The sequence below is a fragment of the Simochromis diagramma genome, unplaced genomic scaffold (genome assembly GCF_900408965.1).
Source record: "Simochromis diagramma unplaced genomic scaffold, fSimDia1.1 OVJJ01000308.1, whole genome shotgun sequence".
Lineage (NCBI taxonomy): Eukaryota > Metazoa > Chordata > Actinopteri > Cichliformes > Cichlidae > Simochromis > Simochromis diagramma.
This window is the reverse complement of record NW_024386785.1, coordinates 1,682,185-1,705,042: the sequence shown is the minus strand read 5'-3', so window position 1 is coordinate 1,705,042 and position 22,858 is coordinate 1,682,185. Positions and strand designations below refer to the sequence as shown.

At 41.8% G+C, this 22,858-nt stretch overlaps 1 protein-coding gene across 4 annotated transcripts in view; it reads left to right on the top strand.

The window, feature by feature from the left end:
• The window catches only part of ptpn18 (protein tyrosine phosphatase non-receptor type 18), a 33,448-nt gene extending 11,383 nt beyond the window's left edge, over positions 1-22,065 (top strand). For 2 of the 4 annotated variants that reach the window (XM_040022710.1, XM_040022707.1), the window contains 15 exons: positions 46-154; positions 579-655; positions 913-1,008; positions 2,359-2,397; positions 2,736-2,804; positions 2,972-3,034; positions 3,803-3,945; positions 4,334-4,400; positions 4,844-4,921; positions 6,772-6,861; positions 10,116-10,153; positions 15,899-16,024; positions 16,592-16,776; positions 17,557-17,646; positions 21,560-22,065. In XM_040022710.1, the coding sequence (XP_039878644.1) occupies positions 46-154; positions 579-655; positions 913-1,008; positions 2,359-2,397; positions 2,736-2,804; positions 2,972-3,034; positions 3,803-3,945; positions 4,334-4,400; positions 4,844-4,921; positions 6,772-6,861; positions 10,116-10,153; positions 15,899-16,024; positions 16,592-16,776; positions 17,557-17,646; positions 21,560-21,633 (1,344 nt within the window). In that variant the 3' untranslated portion in view covers positions 21,634-22,065. Of the gene's footprint in view, positions 1-45; positions 155-578; positions 656-912; positions 1,009-2,358; positions 2,398-2,735; positions 2,805-2,971; positions 3,035-3,802; positions 3,946-4,333; positions 4,401-4,843; positions 4,922-6,771; positions 6,862-10,115; positions 10,154-15,898; positions 16,025-16,591; positions 16,777-17,556; positions 17,647-21,192; positions 21,534-21,559 lie in introns of those variants that run through there. The other 2 variants (XM_040022708.1, XM_040022709.1) reach the window with 2 other exon arrangements.
• The last annotated feature ends 793 nt before the right edge of the window (positions 22,066-22,858 follow it).

The following is a 22,858-nucleotide window of genomic DNA, read 5'->3' as shown; positions in this document are numbered from 1 at the left end:
CTGCACACACACTAACCTGTGTGTTGTTGTTGTGTCTTGTGACAGATGGTGCGTTCACGGTCTTTGGGGTATAAGAAAGAGCTGGGCTTGACCTCTGAGGCTGGAGCTCTGAAGGAAAACATCAAGAAGAACAGATATAAAGACATCCTGCCATGTATGTCCTCACTCTTCTCAGCCTTTCTCTCATTCATACCTCCATCCTCTTTCCTTTGTTTCCCTCTCCTGTAAGGATTAGCTTATTTTCAAGTTGCAAACAAGCTGAACAGTGAAGGAGGAAAACATTTTATCAAGAGACACAAAGCTTTGTTTTGCATCTCTGGAAACTTTCATGAAATCTTTCAATTGCCGTGCGTTTTTTTTTCTGGTTGTTGTGGGTCCCTGTGGCTGTTCTGTAGCTCGACTGCTTGTAGTGAACAGGGATCCTAACAAAGTGCTTTACGAAATCAGTTTGGGCTCAGCAGAGACTGATCGAATATTTATGAAGAACAGTTATAGTGAAACCTGCTTTAATGGTCTCAAATACCTGTCCTTTAAGTAAGTGTGTGTGTGTGTGTGTGTGTGTGTGTGTGTGTCTGTAGATGACCAGTCTCGGGTGGAGCTCTCTCTGCCGACCACAGACTCCAACTCTGATTACATCAACGCCAGCTTCATCAAGGTAAACGCTGTCTGCCTTCACACAAATCATTCAAAGCTGTTCCTCTAAATGTGAAAACATCACCTGGTTCACACGTGCAGCACGGTTTGAGGCCCCTTACATGTTTCTGTATTCTATTAGGCATGCTCTTCAGATCATTTTAACTCCACACCTGTCAAACAATCAGATTTATGTCACACTGCGTTCAGTTTGCTGTGTTTAACGATTCGTGCTTGGCTGTTTCTGATGGGGTTGTAATGCTGCCGTTTGTCCTGCAGGGGGCGACAGGAGACTGCAAATACATTGGCTGTCAGGGGCCCCTCAGCTCCACTGTGACTGATTTCTGGAGGATGATCTGGCAGTACAACGTCAAGGTCAAACGCACAACGCAAACCGTTAGCATTCAGTTAATATCCACGAATTAGTCTGAGCTACAAATGGTGTTTATAAACTTTAGTTTAATCATTAAAGCGGACTCTTCTTTTTCTTGCTATTCTTCCTAAAACTTCGGCTTCAGGTTTCGGATGATGTCACAAAGAGCAGGTCTTATACTGTTCAGCCCTGCTGCTTACGGGGGGCAGCCAATCAGAGCAAAAGCTGGCTTAAAAGGAAGCTGCTCCAAGATGCATGATGAGGCAAACAAGGCTTGTACTGAAATGTAAATCAACCAAAGCCACTCTGACAGAAACACTAGATTTTTATTTTATTTTATTTTTTTTAGGGCTTCCACTCTGTTGCATTTAAAGGGAAAAAGTTTAAGTGTTTTATGTGCTCAGATTTTTGGATTCCAAACAGATGAAGCATGATGTTTTGGCTCACGCTAAACTTCACATTAGTAAGCAGCGCTGTAACAGTCTGCCAGTTCTTTCAGATCCAGCATCCCAAATGTGTCGCGATGTGATTGGCTGCTTCTAATCCAACCAGACGGTGCAATAAAATGCTGCCTACACATGAATGCACGACTAGTAACCAGTTAAACTCTCTCAGTCTTATTTAATGTTCTTCTGATGGCTGCTGATGGTGGCTGAATATGTGACTGCAAGCATCGTCAAAATATGGATCCAGAAAGGCCCAAAGAAATGTATTTCTGATGATAACAAATACAGTGACTGAAAGTAGGGTCTGCTAGTTTGAACTAAGGATTGTCTGGACCATGTGAGCTGTGTGTAGAAGTCTAGACTTGAAAATGGGAAATCAGAAGCTGTCTTCGTTGTTCATACCCTGAAGGTAGCCTCGATTTCCAGGTTTAGCACACAAAGCATAAATTTACACCTTTTTATTTGCATGCCTCTACATTTCTAAGTAAATAATTAATGTAGCTGCATTTCTTTTTCTTTGTTGTCCTGTTCATCATATTTGCTGAAATCTGGAGAACTTGAGATTTGCAGTGTCCTGAAATTTGCCACCTGAACTCAGCCCACGATTACAGCCTTCCCTGTTTTTCACAGGCGCTGAATAAAAGCCAGATTTTAGAAATGTGTCCCAAAATGTGTAGCAGGGGAACAAAGTGTGTACACACACACACACACACACACACACACACACACACACACACACACACACACACACACACAGCTGTGCTCTTTTCAGCTTCTGAGATTGCGTCTGACATGAACACTGTTAAGCTGAAGTCGGTGCATCGCTGAGGCACAGGGACGTTTTCTTCATCAGATCAGCAGCTTCTCCTCAGGAGGCTCTGACTAACATCTGACTCTGTGTTTCAGGTGATAGTCATGGCCTGCAGAGAGATAGAGATGGGAAAGGTAAACTCCTTTTTGCCCTTTGATCTCTTTGTTGGCTCAGACCTTTGACTTCAGATTTTAAAAACTTCTCTTTTACTTTATTTTCTTTAACCTCTCGAACCTCAAAGCTTTTTCAAGTTTACTAAAATAGAGCAAATATGCAAATCTATAACTACCCAAATATCATTGCATTAGTGACCGAAGTATGGCACCTGAATAATGAAAGGGAATCTCACACTTCATATGCATGTATTTCATCACTGATTTTACATGTGGAACAGCTGCGTGCAACCAGAAATAATAAAAACAGAATTAAAGGTTCGTGTTCTTAACTAACAAGTCTGTATTTTCCTTTGCAGAAAAAGTGTGAGTGTTACTGGGCTGCAGCTCAGCAGTCGGCTTCATTTGGACCGTTTACTGTCAGCAACGTAAGAACAAACAGGCTGCTAATAAATCTGATTAACACAGAACATACAGCACAGTTCACCTCCTCATTAACGATGTTAACTGTTCAGACTGTATTGAGTCCTTTTATTTAATACAAATCCAGAATAATCTGGAGTGATTCTGACGTGTTGTTCCTGTGTGTCTCCAGCAGGAGGAGACACATCCCAATGAAGATATAGTGGTGAGAAATCTGACTGTCACATTCCAGCAGGTAGGAAGTTTTCACATGAGTGAGTGGTTTCAAAAAGCTACGCTGGGACGGGTTAACTAGAAGTTTGGACCTTACAAAGCAGAATGCTTTCATTGGCTATAGTTCAAAGACAACGTTTTTCATCACGCCTTCTTTTGTGTGTTTGGAAACTGTTCTTTAAAATCCAAACTTTTTCCTTCAACTGCTCAGCAGCTGTTTGGTCTCCTTTCTGTTTCATAATCTGTGCTTTCAATGGGCGGGATATCTGGAAAAGCCACTTCAGCTCCCAAATTTTTCAATACAGAGCCATCCTGTTGGAATGAACCAGTTTAGACGCACAGCCTCCAGAGGACACAGTGGCAGCGATTTCTAGGAGACGTTTTCCTTTTGACGAGATGTTTCTGCTTTAGTCTTAATTAGGAGGCAGCAGTGATTCGAGTTTATGGGTTAATGCACTCAAAACTTTCTTCTCCTTTTAGTTTTACAAACATTTTCCAGGATTTTCTGGGCCATCAAAACCTTTTTTGAAAGAACTGCTGGCATCACATCCAACAATGATCTCAATTTCAGTTTTTTGTTTTTTTTCAGTTTGTACCATTTTCAGTTAAACGGAGAATGATTTCATTTTCGTTGCATTTTGTTTTTAATTCCGAAGTTTCTTTGGAAACGGACCTTTTGAATAACTTAAAGCATCATTATGAATGCTAATATCAATGACTTGACCTTTTCAGCTTTAAAATAATTTGTTTCCTCCTCCTCCTCCTCCTCCTCCTCCTCCTCCTCCTCCAGGCCAGCCGGTCAGTGATTCAGTATCAGTTCCTTTCATGGCCGGATCATGACGTTCCCTACGAGACTGCTGGAGTCCTGGACATGCTGGAGAGAGCCAGGAGCAGCCGTGGAGCCAACGTCTCACCTCTGCTGATACATTGCAGGTACACACACACACACACACACACACACACACACACACACACACACACACACACACACACACACACACACAAACGGCTGGCAATGCCTCATCATTACTGCAGCTTGTTTGTGAAATTGGTGCAGATCGCAGGTCAGATGGTCATTAACATTCAGCAGGATAGATCACACATATGGCAGCTTATCTCACACACACACACACGTGCACAAACAGACACGCACTCACACACACACGTGCAAACACATGCCCACACATCGAAAGCAGGAGGCTGTGAATATGCAGCAGGTAACACCTGCTAACGATGGCACAGTTAACATGCATGCTGCATCTGTTGGGGTGTGTGTGTGTGTGTGTGTGTGTGTGTGTGTGTGTGTGTGTGTGTGTTACAGCGCAGGCTGTGGGAGGACAGGAGTCATCTGTGCACTAGACTACATCCATGACCTGCTGGTTACCAAGGTAACACATGATAACACATCACATGGCCTCAGTGCTGGTCCGCCGTGTGGCTGCTGAATGTCTGAATCTGACGTGTCCTGAATCTTTGTTCTCTTTTCATGTTTTCACTTTTTTAAATACACATTTCACCCTTTTTAAAGATTTTAAATGGTTTTCTTTTAATGACCTAAGAGTAATAAATGGAGTTTGATCAGAAGATACAAACGTCTCAGATTGAGAAGCCTGAGTTGAGCTAATATCAGTGTGTTTAAAAGCTTCCTAATGTGACGAGTAAACCTTTTAATGAAACCAGAAGATGAGGCCGGATAAAAGCACGTAGTCTGTTTTCCAGGAGATCAGGCATGTCAGATGTAACGTGTGAATGTTGCAGCCTCTCTGTGTGCGGCTCATTCAGACTCTGTGTTTTGGGGCGGCTCTTCAGTGTTTGTTTGCTCGCTCTGCAGAAGATCACACCAGAGTTCAGCATCCTGAACATCGTCCTGGAGCTCAGGAGGCAGAGACCCTCAACAGTGCAAACTAAAGTAAGTGCTTCATCGAGCAAGTGTGAGAGTTTAGGAGTTATTTAATCCCCAGGAACAGCACTTAAAGAACATCAGCTGCTTTTTAACAGCAAGGGAGTCAATTTCACATTATAATGGTATTCGGTTAAAATGTTGTGACATCACTTTATCTCATAACGCAACAGCAGCCATGACACGCAACATCTTTCTCTCTGTAACTCTTTAGCTTAAAAAGTTAAAGTTTAAAATTTTTATTCTTTTTCAGTTCATGAATTCGTTCTCTCCGGGTGCTCCAGCTTCCCCCCACAGTCCAAAGACAGGTGCTTAGTGGGGTTGGGTTAATTGGGGATTCTAAATTGTGGATAGGTGTGGATGTTTCTGGTGTCCTTGTGTTAGCCCTGTGTGGCGACCTGTCCAGGCTTTACCTCGCCTTCCGCCCAATGGTAGCTGGGATGGGAATGCATGGATGGATGTACATTGATCAGGCATAGCATCATGCCATAATGCCCCCCTGAAGCATAGACTCCTGAAGGTTTGCTGTGGTGTCCACACAAAAATGTTAGCAACACAGCCTTTAAGTCCTGTACGCTGGGATGTGGATCTTTGTCCAGCACATCATACAGATGCTTGATTGGATTTGGTCTGTGGAATTTGGAGACAAGTCACCATCACAATCTTGTAGCTGTGCTCCTCAAACCATTCCTCAACCATTTTTACCCTTCACCCGTAAAAGGCTGATGGGGTATTGTCAGCGGCATGCAGCATGGTCATCTTAGTTTGTGAACCTCAAGGTCGGCCTTAGGTTCTCTGAAAACCTCGTGAATGCAACAACTTGAAAACAAAGCAATGGTTTTTGAAATTGATACCATAATTGTATCTGCTGACAGGCTGAGGGGCAGCACTGCGACAGGGCACACTGTCCTGCTGAAAGAGGCCACAGCCATCAGCGAGCACAGTTTCTGCAACAATGCTTGGGTAGTTGGTACATGTCAAAGTAACATCCACATGGATGGCAGGACCCAAGGTTTCCCAGCAGAACACCGTCCAAACCAACACACTGCTTCCACCAGCTGGCTGCCTCCCAGATAAGCGATGTAGGCAGCCAGCCATCCACCATGATGTGAAAGCATGTTCATCAGACCGGGCCGCCTTCTTCCATTGCTCCATGGTCTACTTCTGATGTTCATGTTCCCACTCTTAAACACGGGTCATCGCGGGCACCCTGACGGGTCTCTCGCTATACAGAACCAGCATTAGCTTCTTTAGCAGTCTGAGCTACAGTAGCTCATCTGTCAGATCAAACCACACGGGCCAGCCTTCGTTACCCACGTGCATCAGTGAGCCTTGGCCGTCCACGACCCTGTCACCGGTTCAACACTGTTCCTTCCTTGGACCACTTTGGATTGACCACTGCAGCCTGGGAACACCCCACGAGAGCTGCATTTTTGGAGATGTTCTGACCCAGTCGTCTAACCATCACACCGTCTTACACTGGCCCATCTTTCCTCCTCCTAACATGTCAACTTTGAGGACAAAATGTTAGGTTGAGTCCGTCCAGTAACAGGTGCCATGATGAAGAGATCATCAGTGTTATTCCCTTCATCTGTCAGTGGTCAGAATGTTACGTCTGGTTGGTGTATATTTATGGAGAAAGTTTGTCTCTTTTCCTCGTACTTTAGATTTCTGTAATGGAAACATTTCATTCCCTACTTTGTGACTTTTAGATTAAAATGTATTGTGTTGCACAGCGTCAGAATAACAGTGGCTTTATTTCTGCATTTATGGCTGGTCTTGTTTTCTGACCCCAGCGCGGTCAGCTTCCATCAGTCTTCCACGCTGAGAGGAAACTTTTCTTCCTTTGTTCTTCGCAGGATCAGTTCCAGTTCATCTACACAGCTGCCATCTCTATGTTTGAACAATTCCTGCAGACATCTAAGGAGCAGGTCTACAGCACCCTACAGGTAAAACACAAATTTCTATTTATGTTACAGTAACAACAAAATGAGTATGCTGGAGTCAGAGGAAGTAGACTGACAGCAGCTGCAGAAAGAGGAAATGTTCTTTAACTCAGAGTTCCTCTTTGCAAATCCTCTACTGCACGCAGTTTGACAGCAGAGTGCTCGGAGCACAAAGAGGCGGAAGGTAGGTCCACTCCAACAAACATGGCTTATTTTTGTTGTGCTTTTCTTCTGTGCTACATCAGTTTTGTAGAGTTTTCTGAGGTGATCTGAGTTTAACCTTGTTGTTTATGTCACTGCTTCAGTGGTATCTCTGCTTTCACCTCGCGAGCTGAGAGCCATGGCTCGCTTTTCTATTGCTGAACAAAAAAGGGAATTGGTGATATTTAGAAACACTGGCACGTTCCTTCTTTTATTTTTATCTTGGACTTGACTTTAAACTGAGAGCCGCCTTTTAAGTTAGAATTGTACTTTATTTGTGCAAGAATGGTTTTTAATGTATTTGTGTTTAAGCTGACATAATAAAAATGAGTACAAATGGAACAAAAATCCAGCAGTGGGTCACACAATAGAGAGAAACTCTGATAGGAAGTAGCACACAGATGGTTCTGTTTATAGTAGCATAAATACAATTATTAATAACTGACATTTAATTTTATTAAATGTAAATGTAGTTCCAAATTTTCTCAAATGCCTTTATTTATTTATTTATTTATTTATTTATTTATTTATTTCTACATTTAAGGCTGATGGGGTGATTTCCAGTGGATCATATTGGCATTATTAAAGTAAATATTTTTCTTTATCTGGTACTACAGCTTCATTCTCGAAGCTCTTCTGGGCATCAAACTTTTGTCGACATTGCCACAAAATAGCATTCATGATCTTTATCCTTTTATTTCACCACCTTCAGCTACAAATGTGCGCCGTTTCGTGACGTTACAGATTCATTAACCTTCGATCCAGAGCGCTGACACGAACAGGAGCTCTCATAAATACTGTGACAGCTGTACACTTATCTGTGTCTTTACTGTGATAAGTAAAGTAATATATGTACACAGTATTTGCATTAAAGAAATTGAACTGGCTTCTCTTCCAAAAGCTCGCTTTCTGGAAGCCTGTCCGGGGACAGGACCCAGTATTAGTGCTGCGTGAGCGTGTAAAGAAATTCAGTGCAGTTATAACATGTAACATATGCAAACCAAACGTACAACCAGCTTTTGCCTCATGTTAGTTTTTCTTACAGAAAATTTGCCACATTAAAACTGTGTATTGTGTTAGTGTAAGTAAATAAATTTAAGAGACTGTTTCTTTATGTAGTATATTTAAATGACTAACACGTTTGTTGTTTTTAGTTCATTTTATATAACCTCTTAAAAACTCTGAGTGATGTAAATTTGACTTAAAAGTAAACCGACCAGAATGAGCGTTTCTGAACCATTTTCTGAATTTTAGGTTAAAATATTTTTTTTAATTTCTGCACAAAGACTGTAGATAAATGATGGACAGATGCAGGGGTTGGAGCACTCAGTTGTGAAGGTTGTGTTTTCACTGTTGCCTCCTCAGCTCTGACTGAGAAACCAAAGACGCTGCAGGCTCATTAATGGCTTGTGATGGAGATGTCATTCTCTGTTCTTACTATAAAACACAAAATAAAAATAATAATAATAATAATGGATTGGATTTATATAGCGCTTTTCAAGGCAACAAAAGCGCTTTACAATGCCACTATTCATTCACTCTCACATTCACACACTGGTATCTGCGCGTCCGTTTCCTCCTCCTGCACAATCAGGAGGCAGGCAGCCAAACTCTGCACACGGGTACAGCTTAGCTCAGAACCTTCACATATCTATCATTCACACACGCTCAGCAGATTTAATAAACACGGCATCATTTTAACTTCACAGCCAACAGCACAAACAGGCCACACAGGTCACAGAGCCACGCCGGGCTGTTTCCCATCGACTTCTAAACAATCAGGTCTTTTTCAGGACAAAGAAGCTTCGCCCATCAGTGGGTTTGTGGACGTTTACGATCGAAAAACCTATACTGAGTTTTAAATTTAAAACCACACGGATAGAGTAACAAAACATATTTTAGACTGTTACATATAAATTAGCTTCTCAACATCACTATTAGATGCAAATAAATCCTATTTTATCACATATGAGTGCTCTGCAGTGGGCTGTTTAGGTGTGTGGTTACCCTCCAAGTCCAACTGATTGAAGGCTAACATGTTGTTAGCTTTAGTAATATAGCTCAGTCATGTTGTGTTATTTCTATTTATGTTTTATCAAACCTCTTGAGACGGGGGAAGCTGCAGGTTTGTGATCCGTGTATTAAAATAGCCGAACAGCACGATAAACACAGGCAGAGGTTTGTTGGGCCGTCCTTATTGTGTTGTACCTGTGACTGGATTAAGGATCTGATGAAGGACTTGATGAATTATACTGGACAACATAACATCATGATCATCAGATAAATGACAACTTCATGCACCTTTTAACCATTGCATCAAAGCCCGTGAAGCGCCACATCCTGTTTCCTTACAAAGACAGCAAATGGGGAAAAAAACGCACAAAACAAGCCCATAAACAACCTCTTAAATCAGTGTTGCTTCCCCAGTTTGAGCTGCTGTCTGCAGACACACAATGGCTATTCTAGATCTAAACACACACAACAGACATCAGAGTTTTAAAAGCAGCCGCTGAAACAGCAGCCACAGATCTGTCCTCTCCAGTGTTGTGGTTTGAATTATTCCGATCTACACATGAACCACTTGCAGTGCTCGACGCAAACAAAGCTGACGAGCATGTTCTCTCACTTGCAGCAGTCTCTGCTAAAGCTGCAACATGCAAATCCCAGCCTGCGAAGCCGACACGTTTTCAAGTCAGACTCGGAGGTGATCTTCATCTTCCGTGACCTCATTTCTGTGGATTTAGGTCCGAAATAAATAAAAGGAAAGCGCTTAAGTTCAGAAATGAGACGTATCGATGTGCATATTGTCAACACGGGTGATCTGAAAAAAACTGAATTGAATTTCTGCTGCTGCATTTACTCTGTGAGGGGTAACGTTGGGACACACCCCATAAATATGAAAGTGATGATTGGCCCCACAGTTGGAGGCCTGTGTGCTACATACGTTTACTCAGTCATCTTTGTCTCACTCTGCCCAGAAGCCCTTTTCCATCTGCTGTACAGAAATCCTTCATTTCTTCTTCAGGATGAACTGAACTGTTCTTTTCTATTTTCAGACAAAGAAAACCACAACAGCTGCATCTTCCAGCAACAGGTGTGTGTGCATGTTATCTACAGAGAGGCACCATACATACATTAAAAAAACACACAATCTGCTTTTACACATGAAGTCCAGAAGATGTTAGAATCTGTCTCATTCCCGGGAATTTTGGTAATGCGGTTTTGCCAAAGCTGCTGGTGTGTTTTATTTCTACAAAATGTGTCTTTCGGTATCCGTGCCTAATGCTGTCATTGGTGAGAGGTGTCTGTCAGTAATGTGAACCCAAAGCACTTTAACCACGTAGTTCATGGTGTCAAAACCTTTCAGTGAGTAAAACTGAAAGTAAAGTGTAATTGGAAAAGTCCCAAAACACAAAAGGTTTCCTGCACGTGCCCCTGCCAACCCTCCGACCTCCTCACGTGGACCTCTTTGGTCTCTACAATGTTTAGGAAATGCTCCGTTGGGTTTAGTGAGGGTGCTGCTCGGATAGAACATGGAGCCAGTGAGCGTGACAAACACTCACTAGCTGTGAATGCTCCAGACTATTAAGCTAGAGCCCCTCCTCATCCTTTTCTTCTTCTTTGGTGCAGCCCTATAGGTTTGGGGTACCCCTAGGCACTGTTAGTACGTCTTGCTAGCTTGGAAGTTGTAGTGAGGTGAGCTAACTCTCGACCCAACTGTTTATTTAATAGGAGTTGGAGCAGGCAAGTTGTTTACTCGGAGGTCTTTCTTTTAACCTTTCATTGTCAGACACAACGCAGGCACACACCAGTTTCACTCACACACACATCGTAATGGGGAGCCAGTAGATTAAAGGCCATTTAATGTTGAATTTGAGTCATTTGCTTTGTTGCGTGCCCTGCAGGTAACGTGTGGGAAAAGTTGTAGAGGAAGCTGTAGAGCCATCAGGTGCTACCAGAAAAGCGTCAGTTATATTTACCATGATGGTCTCAGAACAGCAGATCGTGGCCTGTGCCATCTTAGGCACATGTGTCAGGTTAAGTAGGTGAATGGATGGTTCTTATAGCGCTTTTCTACTCTGAGCACTCAAAGCTATTTATACAACATGCCCCGTTCATCTATTCTTACAACCACTTTTTTCTATGCTTAAGTGCTTCTAACATTCACACATTAATACTCCAGTGAAGGCATCAGAGAGAAACTTGGGGTTCGTTTCTAGAACAAGGATATTTGGCAGAATAGTAGCTGACCTGCTCTCTTTGTTTTGGCCCAACCAGCATAGCTGTGGTCTGAAAAGTTTTCACTGAGGTGGGACACTGAAAACTTTACTGGGTGTAAACGGAGGCCCGTGTAGCCGCCATGTCTTCAAAGAGCATAATTTGCGTTCTTGTTTTGATTTTCGAATCCACACACCAGCAGAGAGACGGAGTCACAGGCAGAGAACAGGCGCTCCAGAGAGTCACTGAGCTGAAAAGAGGCATGCAGCTACAGCAGAATGTTTCTTCAAGGCAAATCTCAAAGGGACGAAGCGCCAAAGGCTGGTTTAAGTTTTATGTGCAGCCAGCTTCATGGTATAATGCTGGACTGTTTGTTACCAGTGATCTATGCCATCAGGGAGCTTTCATGTTCAGGCCTGCGAATCAGGCTGAGAGACACTTGCATGCACATTTGCAAGAACAAATGTAAGGGTCCATTATTTTGATTTGGCGTCAGGATATATTTGGTGTTAGTGAGTGCTCCATAGAACCAGCAGCTGTCAGTTTCAGCTCTATGAGCTGAATAGAAATGTAATCAGTTGTTCTGGAAGCAGAACTGAGGGTTTTATATGCACCAAAATGTACAAGGAAATGATTTATGGCACGTGCGCTATTGACTAAATGAAAGCTTGTCGATAAACTGCGTGACGGGCCCTCATGTGATTTGTATTTCCCAGAGGAGCAGAATTGGTCTGAGATCGAGTTATGGCATTAGATTGACATCGTTTTCAGTGAGCACTCATGTCTTATGAATGGAGACGTTGTCATTGCAGAGAAGGGCACATCCATCAGATTGGAAATGTTTCACTAAAACAGCTTTTCATTGATTTGTATTGACCTTTTGCCCTGAGGAGACAAGAGCACCCAAACCATGTCAGCAAAACGACCCCCGCGGCAGCAGAGTCACCTGATCCCCTCACTCAGGGGCAAAGATTTTAGTCCCGCATACACGTTTATAATGCATGCATTCGTCCTGCTGCAGTAAAAGCATTAAGGAGGCAGAATAGTTACAAGATTATTCACAATGTTCTTTCAGCTGGTATCAGTCGGTATTTTTGACTCTCACGGAAACTCCCAGTGTGTTTGTGATAAGTGGTCATCCCAGCTGCATTGCACACATTCAGAGCTGTGATCACAAACGTGGAGAAGCCAGAAGGAAAATCAGAAGGCCTAATATCAGTCAGGCTTTAAACCAAGTCTTTAGATAATCCTGTCATCTTTGTTTTCAGTCAGCTTCGGTGACAAAGCTGCGATCTAAAGCGCAGCGATAAGAGATCTGTGACTGTGCAGCACGTTTTAATTAAAACTTACCTGAGCTATTAGAATCCAGGGATCAAAAATCAATTACACAGATTTAAGATATCACAGAGGGAGACAGGTGCCACACGCGCATTAAAGCAGGTTTCTTTCCCAAACAAAAGACGCACACGCAGCTTCATATGAGACAACGGGCAAAAAACCAGAAGAGTAAATCACGCCTGCATGTGTGTGAGGGGCAATAATAAATGAGAACGTCGAGGAGAATTAGGCTTTCTAAGAGTCTTTTTGTGTGTGTTCTTTTTGCAAAGACATTTTCACCATAAATTAATGCACAAGATTGTAAATTGGTGCATAAAAATTCACCACACAGGAAAATGTCCTCGTTTTAGGGGGTCGAGAGTTCAGCCCCTTTCTTTAATTTGACACCCGTCTGTGTAGGCAGAGAGACCGATATAGACAGCATGCTTCACCCTGAGGTGTTAAATTAGCACCTTCCCACCCTCCATTCCCATATGCTATCATGTTTCCGTGGAGACAGAGTGAGCGGGTAAAGAAGGGGAGGAAACGGGGGGGGGGAAGTAGATGTAGGAGGTGAGAATTGGAGGACAGGGATGCTGAAGGAATGACATAAAAAGAAGAGGGGAAGGAAAAAAAGGAGAACTGAAGGGAAATGTGAGAGGGAGAAAATGATGAAAGTGCAGAGGAAACATGAGGAAGTAAGGAAGCAGCTGAGGAAGGAGGTTAGAGTAGGAGCAAATGATAACAATGATGAAACTCAGATCAAAGCTCAATCAATTAAACAGTCTTTACTTCCTTCCGGGACCACAGTTGGTGCACAGTGTTTGCAATCATTGTAACCACGACGACCGTGATCACGAGGCTGCAGCAGGAAGTAGAGTTGTGATTTCCTGCAGAGATGCAAATTTTAACCGACGGCAGCAGTGCTACAGTGACAGCATGAGCCACAATATAAAGATATCAGATCGACGGTCTTAATGTGAACGCTCGGTTCTGCAATGCATCATGGGGCCTGTAGTTTACAACGATACATTTTTATAGTTCCACAGTGCTGTGCTGTAAAAACTCACTTCATGTTTTGTCCACTGTGTGAAGTTCAGCGAGTGGCTGAAGTCTAGAACCTGTGGACATCACCAGTGAGATGCTCTGCTAGTTACATAAAATGACAACTCGGATATCAGCACTTTCCAAAAGCTCGACCAAGAAGGAAGTGTTTAATTATCTTTGATTTAAAGTGGGTCACAGCTGATGCTTGTCTGAGGTCACATGGATCATTCCCACAGTCCAAAAGGCCCTTTTGAGGTGAACTTTGAGCACAGGATGACGGACGTCTGGAGGGAGTGTTAAGGCTTTAATTAAAGCAGCACCACAGGGATCCCATGCAAAGGTGCTAACATTGAGTAATCTGAGTCCAAGTGATTAATTTGGACTAACTGCAAATGAGGAAGTGAAACTGACTAACCTGAGTAAATGTAACCATGCGTAACCTTTTCCACAATCTGATGGGTTTTCAAAAAAGCTTCTAGTCTGTAGGTTTTAGAGCCGGAAGAAACTGTTCGTGTACATGACTCGTTTGTCACATTTGAGTCGAAGCTTATTTTAAAGTTTTAATAATAGGAGTTAAAAGGTCACGCCATCCTTAAACCTTTCAGTTAACAGTAGAGGATCAAATGATACACCCACTGCTTTGAACTCATTTAAGTATTAGAAACTGTGTTCATATCCAAGACGCACTCATCAGCTTTCATAAATGCAAACATACGTGTTAGCATTTAGCTGCTGTACTGAGTTTGACCACATTGTTTCTTCATCCCAGCTCTTAGACGGCTTTCTTGTCATTTTGTAGTTACATGTTATGGTGGAGCAAAATCTGACTGACGCTACTTTGAGTTCATTTTTAGCAAATGGTTCATCGGTCAGTGTTAAATGGCGTTTAAAAAAAAAAAAAAAAAAAAAAAAAACAAACCCCAAAAATGAACCACTCATGTGAAAATGCTCAGTAATAAGTTTGCATTGATGTTGGGTGAGACAGCAGCCACAAAACCTTCGGAAAGCCCGGACAAAGACTGACACAAGACTTTTGCACAGTACTGTATATTACTTGCATTTCTCAAAATAAAAATGAAAAGCTGTTGACGAGTGGGATGGTATGCTGTTGCATGTGGTGTTGAGTAGCACATTGGCAGCACTCCCCATCTGCTCAGTTTTGCAGCTCATCACATATGAAACCACACTGCTGCTGTTGAGTTCTTACTTTTAATTGCGATATTTAATTTTTTTTTTTTTTTGAGTTGGGGGCAGGGGAGTTCTTTTTTTGTTTCTTTTTGCTTTTTTAGTTTTGCCTGTGAAACTCAAACTTCCTCTCCTCTGATCGCACCAGTCTAACAGTTTCTTCGCACTTCTGGTGTGCCTCTGGCACTTTTCAAATTGTGTCTACTTCAACATTTTTATTTCTTCTGTTAATCAACAGTCATATTGTTGGTGGGAGAAGAGTGAAAGCATGTCACGCCTTAAACAGTCATTTTCAGGTTAGTTTAGGAAGCTAACGTCATGCTTTTGTGTTTGCTACTGTCAGGAAGTGGTCACCTATCTCTGTCCAAAACTAGAAACATACCTACTAATAATAAACAATGTGGTGCATCTTTGTTCACCGTGAAGTCAGAATATAAAGATGTTTCCGTGAAAAACAAACTGGATACAAAGAATCCAAACTGGAAACAAGCTGACGTAAATAGGAAGATGTGATGCAGGGGGTTTTGTGGATTCTATATCTGGTCTTCTGAAACTAAATGTGGCCACATTTGACAGGTGCTCTCAGGAGCTAATTCTGGTGCGCCGTACAGGTGCAATGTACACAAATAAACACGCACTTGCTAATTAACATATTGAAATGCTGGGATTTAATACCCCAAAACTGGATAATAAACTTTGTGGACAAGCTGTGGAATTATCTGACATGTTGTTTGGTGCGTTGTTAAAATCAGTCCAAAAGGCAACAACAGCACAAACATGGTCCAGTTTAGAGACTTGGCTGGGGTGAGCAGCAGCTACAGCTTCCTGTGTTAGCGTTCATCGGTTACGTGTCATTCCCACAAAAAGAAGTGTTGCAAAGGGGGAAACTAGCTACAGAAACCAAAACTGTTTTTAGTCACAGGCTGTGGAGTTGTTGCTGCTGTAAACTTGGACGTTTTACTGTAATTTTTACCACCGCTTGGTCCTGATCATCACTGAGCTGCACACGATTGAAAATGTGGCCTCATACAGCAGCTCAAATGTGCTTGTCCTTCTCTCTGTCTGCATGCAGATTATCACAGCAGGTTGTCATGAATGATACGTACGCTGTGGTCAGCAAGCCCAAACACGCCCATCCACCCCCATCGGCTCCCACCTACTCAGCTGTACCCCTGTCCAGATCCAATACTGGAAGCAGGTAAAGAAACTAAAGTGTGCTTTATGCAGAAATTTTAGGATTTTGTGATGCACAAACATGTAAAAAGAATAAATGGTTATTGTTTATGAAAAGTCTCATTCCTAAATCCTCGCCGTCTTCTACTTCACCACAGCAGTTCGTCTGCTGTCGTCTCAGCATATCGCTTGCATCCTGACGGATCTTCTGTCATACTAACCCTGTGCTAGTCCTCCTTCACTACATGATCCTTCTCCGTGGTCGTGGCTGCTCAATCTTCAGCTCCTTTGTCCAGTGTATCCGCTCTCCTTCCTCTGGACATGTCCAACCAATCGCAGCCTTGCCTCTCTAACTTTGTCTCATCCTCGCCATTCTGCCTGCACTCTATTCTCGACCTTTCTTTGTTGCTTTGGCTGATTGACCCCTTCACTCCCTCTTGCCTCTTTAACCCTCCACCCTAAAGGCGTGGCATGCTTGCTGGACGCCCTTCCTGACACAACCGCAAAGGGATTTGTCCCAGGATCTTTCACTTGTTACACTATAGAGCCACAAGACCTCCACTCACTGATCATGGCTGTTTTGTCCTTTCAGGACAATGCCCACCTCCCATCACTATGACAACGACCCCAAGAGTGTGTCAGCTGCTCCCATCTACAGCACCGTCAAACCCCGAGCTAAACAGCAGAGCCTGCCACCCTCAGTGACACCCATCTATGACATAGCATCCCCAACCGGTCAAAAGCCTGGGGAGTGCTCAGACTATCAGCTGGTTGCAGGTAAGAAGAGGGTGGTGAAGGAGGGGCGGGTGAGTGCTGTTTGGGATTTAAGGGGACGTGAAGACTCGAAATGTAAGGCAAGGCAAGTTTATTTATATAGCACAATTCAACAGCAAGGTGATTCAAAGTGTTTTACAGAGACATTAAAAAACAAAAACAATAAAAAGCATGATTTAAAATTGATTTAAAACATCAGTAGATAAAATCAGAAAAGTAGATAAAATCAGTAGTTAAAATGTAAGTTTTGAAATTTAAGCTTAAAAGTAAAACAGTGCTTTACAGGATTTGGTGCTTTATTCAAATGCAGCTGAGAACAGGTGAGTCTTCAACCTGGATTTAAATAAACTGAGTGTTTCAGCTGATCTGAGGCTTTCTGGGAGTTTGTTCCAGATATAAGGAGCATAAAAGCTGAATGCAGCTTCTCCGTGTCTGGTTCTGACTCTGGGAACTGATAAAAGACCGGATCCAGATGACCTGAGGGATCTGGAAGGTTCATACTGGGTCAGGAGGTCACTGATGTATTTTGGTCCTAAACCATTCAGAGCTTTATAGACCAGCATCAGAACTTTAAAGTCTATCCTCTGACGGACAGGCAGCCAGTGTAAAGACCTCAGAGCTGGACTGATGTGGTCCACTTTTTTGGTCTTAGTGAGGACTCGAGCAGCAGAGTTCTGAATGAGCTGTAGTTGTCTGACTGATTTTTTTTAGGTAGACCTGTAAAGATGCTGTTACAGTAATCAAGCCTACTAAAGATGTAAATTCACTCTTTTCTTCCTGCAGCTGAGAAATCTTCAATGGACGGTAACGATTATGAAGATTTTTCCTCTTCAGTCTCAGATGTGACCAGCTTCTGTTCGCCTGGTAGCATCGGTCAGTATACCTGTTCTCACAGTTAATGTAATAGTACCTCATTTTGTTGTTCATGTTGTCACACCTCACAGACTCATAATTTCAGGTCTTTCCCTCTCAACTTTTTGTATATAGACACTTGTAAAGTTATGCTTGGCCAGTGTTGGGACTAACGCGTTATTAAGTAACGTGTTACAGTAACTACGTTATTATTGTGGTAACGAGCACAGTAACTAGTTATTATGCCAAAATCAGGAACGCTTTAGTCGTTACTGGGATTTAGATAGGCTCGTTATTCGTTACTTCGTGTGGTGGCTATCGTGGAGCTTCCACAGATTCAGTGGTGGAGGCCAGCAGGTGGATGAGGGAAAGGGGAGGCAAGAGGAGAGACCCGAAGCGGCCGCCGGTCTGAGTGTCAGGTGAACTGAACTTCAGGTAAGAAGTTATGACCTGCAGTCCATCTGGGTCAGATATAAACCAAGTTTAGGTGGAGTTTATTTTCGTTATGCTGACTTTTCTTTACTAGCTAGCATGACAGAGTTTCTGTACAGCTGGGTGGGTGCTATGTTACTGATGTTAAACTTTATTTTGTTCATAAGGTTAGTTATTAGAGTTGCCAACCGTCCCGTAAAAAAACGGAATCGTTCCGTATTCAGAGAAAATATTACGCGTTTCGTAATATTTTCGTTTAGTATTGAGGTGAAAGGAACACAGTTTGTCCCGGACTTCAGCTAGAATGAAAAAGACACAAAGCTGGATTTATTCTGCGTCTTTACGCTGCAGAGCTGCCTCTTCTTCTCTCATCCTCTCCCCCTCCCTCTCCCGTTTCTACTTCAATCATGAAACTGATCAATGATCAGCTGATCGGCTTTTCTCTCTTGTTTGTTTATCGCCCAGTGGATGTCGCGTTAAACAGCAGCACGTTTAAGCTTGATCAGCTGTTGTTAGAATTTATTTAATATTAATTTCTAGTATCAGCTGATGTTTGCTGGAGCCACAGCTGTAAAGCTGCTGGTCATGATGTCGGTTTGGTTATGTGGTGAGAGGGAAACATGAAGATGAAACCAGGAGATGTCCTTACTGAACCATCAGAGCTGTGATGGAGAAACAGGTTTACCTTTTAGGTGACATGAATGAGTTGAAGGGAAGTTATGAACTGTTTCTGAGAGACAAATAACACCAGGATCCTTTTCTAAGTAGCTGACAGCTGGTAACTGTGCAGGGGCGGGTCTAGCAAAGTGTTGCCAGGGGTCCATGTAGGGCATTAACAGGGAAAGGGGGGCACAAGGAAATACTTTTCTTTCTTATTCTCATTTAAAATGTCTCACTTTTAATAAATAATTATCTGAATCTTACAACAAACGATTGATAGATTGATGCATATATACCATCAGAACAGTGTACATCACTGTCACAACAGCGTGTGTTTTCATTCAAAGGCTTTATGATTTTTCCTATAATGGCGGCCGGTCAGTCAAAATGCCCGGGTTGATTTTTTTCTTTTTTTTTTTTTTTTTTTTTTTTTTTTGTCCCAGTCCAGCCCTGTATGCAGCTCATCTGCAGTCTGGTGTTGCCTACATCTTCCTATTCAGACGGCAGAATTTCTGAGTTCTGAGTACAATCAAAGCACCACGACTGCAGTTTTTGTGATGGATGTAAAAAGCGCACATGACGCTGTGACGTAGGCTAGAATCATGGCGGCGGTCAAAGTTACTTTGCCTAGTAACTAGTTACTTTGAAAGTAACGAGTAACTTGAAGTAACTGAGTTACTTTTGATAGAAGTAACTAGTAATGTAACTAAGTTACTATTTTAAAGTAACTTACCCAACACTGCGCTTGACACATTTGAACACACTCAGTAAGCATCATTTTTCTACATGGAGAAGGGGCATCTTTTAACCCAGTCCAACTCATTCCTAACCTAATCAAATACTCTGTGGATTCTGTAACTAACCAAGTAACACACAAGAAAAAAATAGAGCAAAAAAAAGAAAACAAACACAAGATCCTGAATGGGAGATTCCACACTCTCGGTGCCAGGCTCGGACTACACAATATGTGTGTTGTAGTGCTCACTGTGTCACATTAGGCCAATTAGAGAGTCGGTGTGTCTTAAAAAGCATGTGTGTAAATATAGGTTGAGTAATAGCAACTAAGAAATGTCATTTTAATGTGTATGTAATGATATAGTGGTTGCATGCTAGTGTTTTAAGGGCATGTATTGTGCTCATTCTAGCTCCATTTATATATTTTTTTTTTTTTAATCCAAGGACTCGATGGGTAGTTGGCAGGACTTGCAGTTCAACATAATTATGTCTTTTACTGGTGCTGTTCATCCTCAATCAAACTCAAGCCACTTTTAAGCTAACATACTTCTGACTGGCTGCTGCTCATAGGCAGAAAGTCTTTAAGCTACACATAAGAGTGACAAGAACGACAAGAAATACTCAGACTGAGATTTCGGTGTGGACATTAAGCTTTGGGTCAGGACTTTTTCATAGAGAGTAATGTGAACCATGTCTGACCTCTGTGTAGATGGATCGTCTCAGACGTTGTCTGGGCTCAAGTTTGGTCGGTTTTCGGTTTCTTCTTCCCGCCTGATTAATGTGTTACACTCTGCCCATCAGGGACCTTAAAAATGAACTTTCATTAAGAACAATTTAACCCTCGTTCAGCATAGACACAGCTGTGCTAATGTGTTTATACCAGTCTAACCATAGCTAGTCACCAGGTATCACATCTTTGTTTGTCAGCCATTCAAACTATACTAACTCTCCAAACTGTTATTTAGTTTCCATCTTAGTTTGTGTCCAAAGTTTAAAACATGTTCTTACTGATGTATTTAATCTTTAGATGGAAACAAACTAGCTAAACTGCTAGCTTCTCGCTAAACTGCTAAACGTCTAGCTAAACATCTAGCTAAACTTTGTAAATCCTCTTTTTCATGGATGAAAGAGGATTAAGCAATATTATAAAACCTGTGACTAGTTACACTGATCATTTAAACTCTGTTGCCCAACCCTGGAGACCTGTCAGTCTAGTTAAAAATGTTTATTTGTTTGTTTGTTTTTTTTGTTGTTTTTGTTTTTTTGTCACACTGTCACTTTGCTGCTCTTGTTTGCACATTTGCACGTGCACTTTGTCTGCTGTCTGTTAACAAAAAAAAAGTTAAAAAAAGTCTTCCTTAGATAGTTAGTTAGTTTTTGTTAATTTATGTTGTAATTTATGTTAGGTCAGTCTGTCTTGTCTTTGCTAGCCAGCTAACTAGGCCTCTTAGTTAACTAGTTTAGTGTTTTCTGTTTATTTATGTTGTAAATTTATGTTGCATGTAGCACCTTGGTCCTGGAGGAACGTTGTTTCGCTTCACTGTGTACTAACTGTATATGGTTGAAGTGACAATAAAGTTGACTTGACTTATTTGCTGACTGGGAACCACTTGCTGACCAGCTGGGGAAAACGCATTTTCCCAAGTGACTGAGGATTATCAGGGGGTCGCGATCTGGTCAGAAGTCCTGCGAAGAGAGAAAGAGTTTGGACTGTTTAACTCTCTGGTCTCTGTTTTTCAGAACTGAAGGAAGATTTTGCTCCAAAAATGAGTAAAGATGTCAAATAGGTGCTCTTGGAAACCTTTTGGGTGTTCCATTGGAGCTTTTCTAGCTGCTCAGAAATAAGGATTGTTTTATGTTTATTACTATTATCTGACAGCTACACTGTGGTGTGCTACTAACTATTTTAAATTCTGCTTATGAATACTGAACAGGGTGTAGGTGGTATGGGGGAGGTGATGGTGTTAAAAAATGTGCTAGTTGGCAGTGGTGATGACAGAAGAGAAGACGGTTTACTCACAGTTGGACTGCTCTCTTATTGCTGCGTTTGTGTGTCACATAGTGAAGTTATACTTTCTCTGATTTTCTTTATTTTGTTATTTTTCAGGGTTTAACTGTCGGATTCAGAAGCCCAGAGGACCCAGAGATCCTCCAGCTGAGTGGACTCGGGTGGAGAGATGAACTGGTTTAACTGGTTTATCAGAGACTACTGGACTGGACTGAATTAGACTTGAATCTGACTGTTTGTGTGATTTGATTTGCTAAACTGGTGTCACTGTGATCATCTGACCAGGTTCAGAAAGCTGCCTGTAAATATTTATCGAAATCATGCTTGACGTGTCTGTATTTTATGTATTTTAAGGTTCAATTTACCTTTTTGGTGGGAATAATTTAATATGTTAAATATTTAGAATAGATGTTTACAGACTTTGACCACAATCTTAAATCATATTTGACCTCCTGACCAGGGGCTTTATCTTATTTTAGATGTTGAATCTTCACTGTCACTATCATTTGAAGACACAAAAGCTCAGTATCACTAACATAGTACTTTGATTTTGTAACATGAGTGTTAATGACAAATTGTAAAAATAAAAATGGAACATCACATCTGCTGAGCGTAATTAATTTTTTTACTAATAAAGGATTTCTGTTAACTGTAAGGTTTCATGGGGGAAAAGGATTAATTTGGCTCAACACACCTTAAGTTTTTATATTTGAAGGTTTTGTGCTTTGTACATTTTAAACAAATGCTACAAGAAGCTGATCTACGCGGGATTGCTTTTCACAAAACGGTGAAAAGTAAAAGATAAAACCTGGTTCTTTGGTCTGTGAAGTACCTACAAAAAGGAAATTATATCAACAAGTGAAGTACTCTCAAACACACCAAAGCAGAAGTCCTCGAAGTCCTCAGAGCTAATCTCAGTACAGTCAGTCACTATGGAATAATATTCCTGGTTGGTTGCCTACATTTCCCATCATACACCTGATGGGATTTTTCATTAGCTCCTGCCTGCAGCCAGGTTGTCCAAACGCCACACCTCATATTGGGCTTCCTCATGTGCTAGATTGCACATCCCTGACTCCTCTCGTCACTCTAAAGATGAGTCAAGGAAACTGGGATTTAACAAAATAAAACCACCTTGCTTTGCAGCCTCATTTTAAAGCAATTAAATGAAATCAATTAAATATATTTGAGCCAACTACATCATAAATAGTTTTGTTTGAGCCCTGCAGCTGTATTTTATCATCTCATTTTAGTGCTCATGACTTTTTAAAATATATTTAGGGTTAAATTCACAACAACATGAACACATTTGTTTTTAAAACACAAACACATGGTGAAGAACAAAGTCTGAGCATGAAGCTGAAACAGCTGCTGAATACAAAGGCCTGGCTGTTTGTA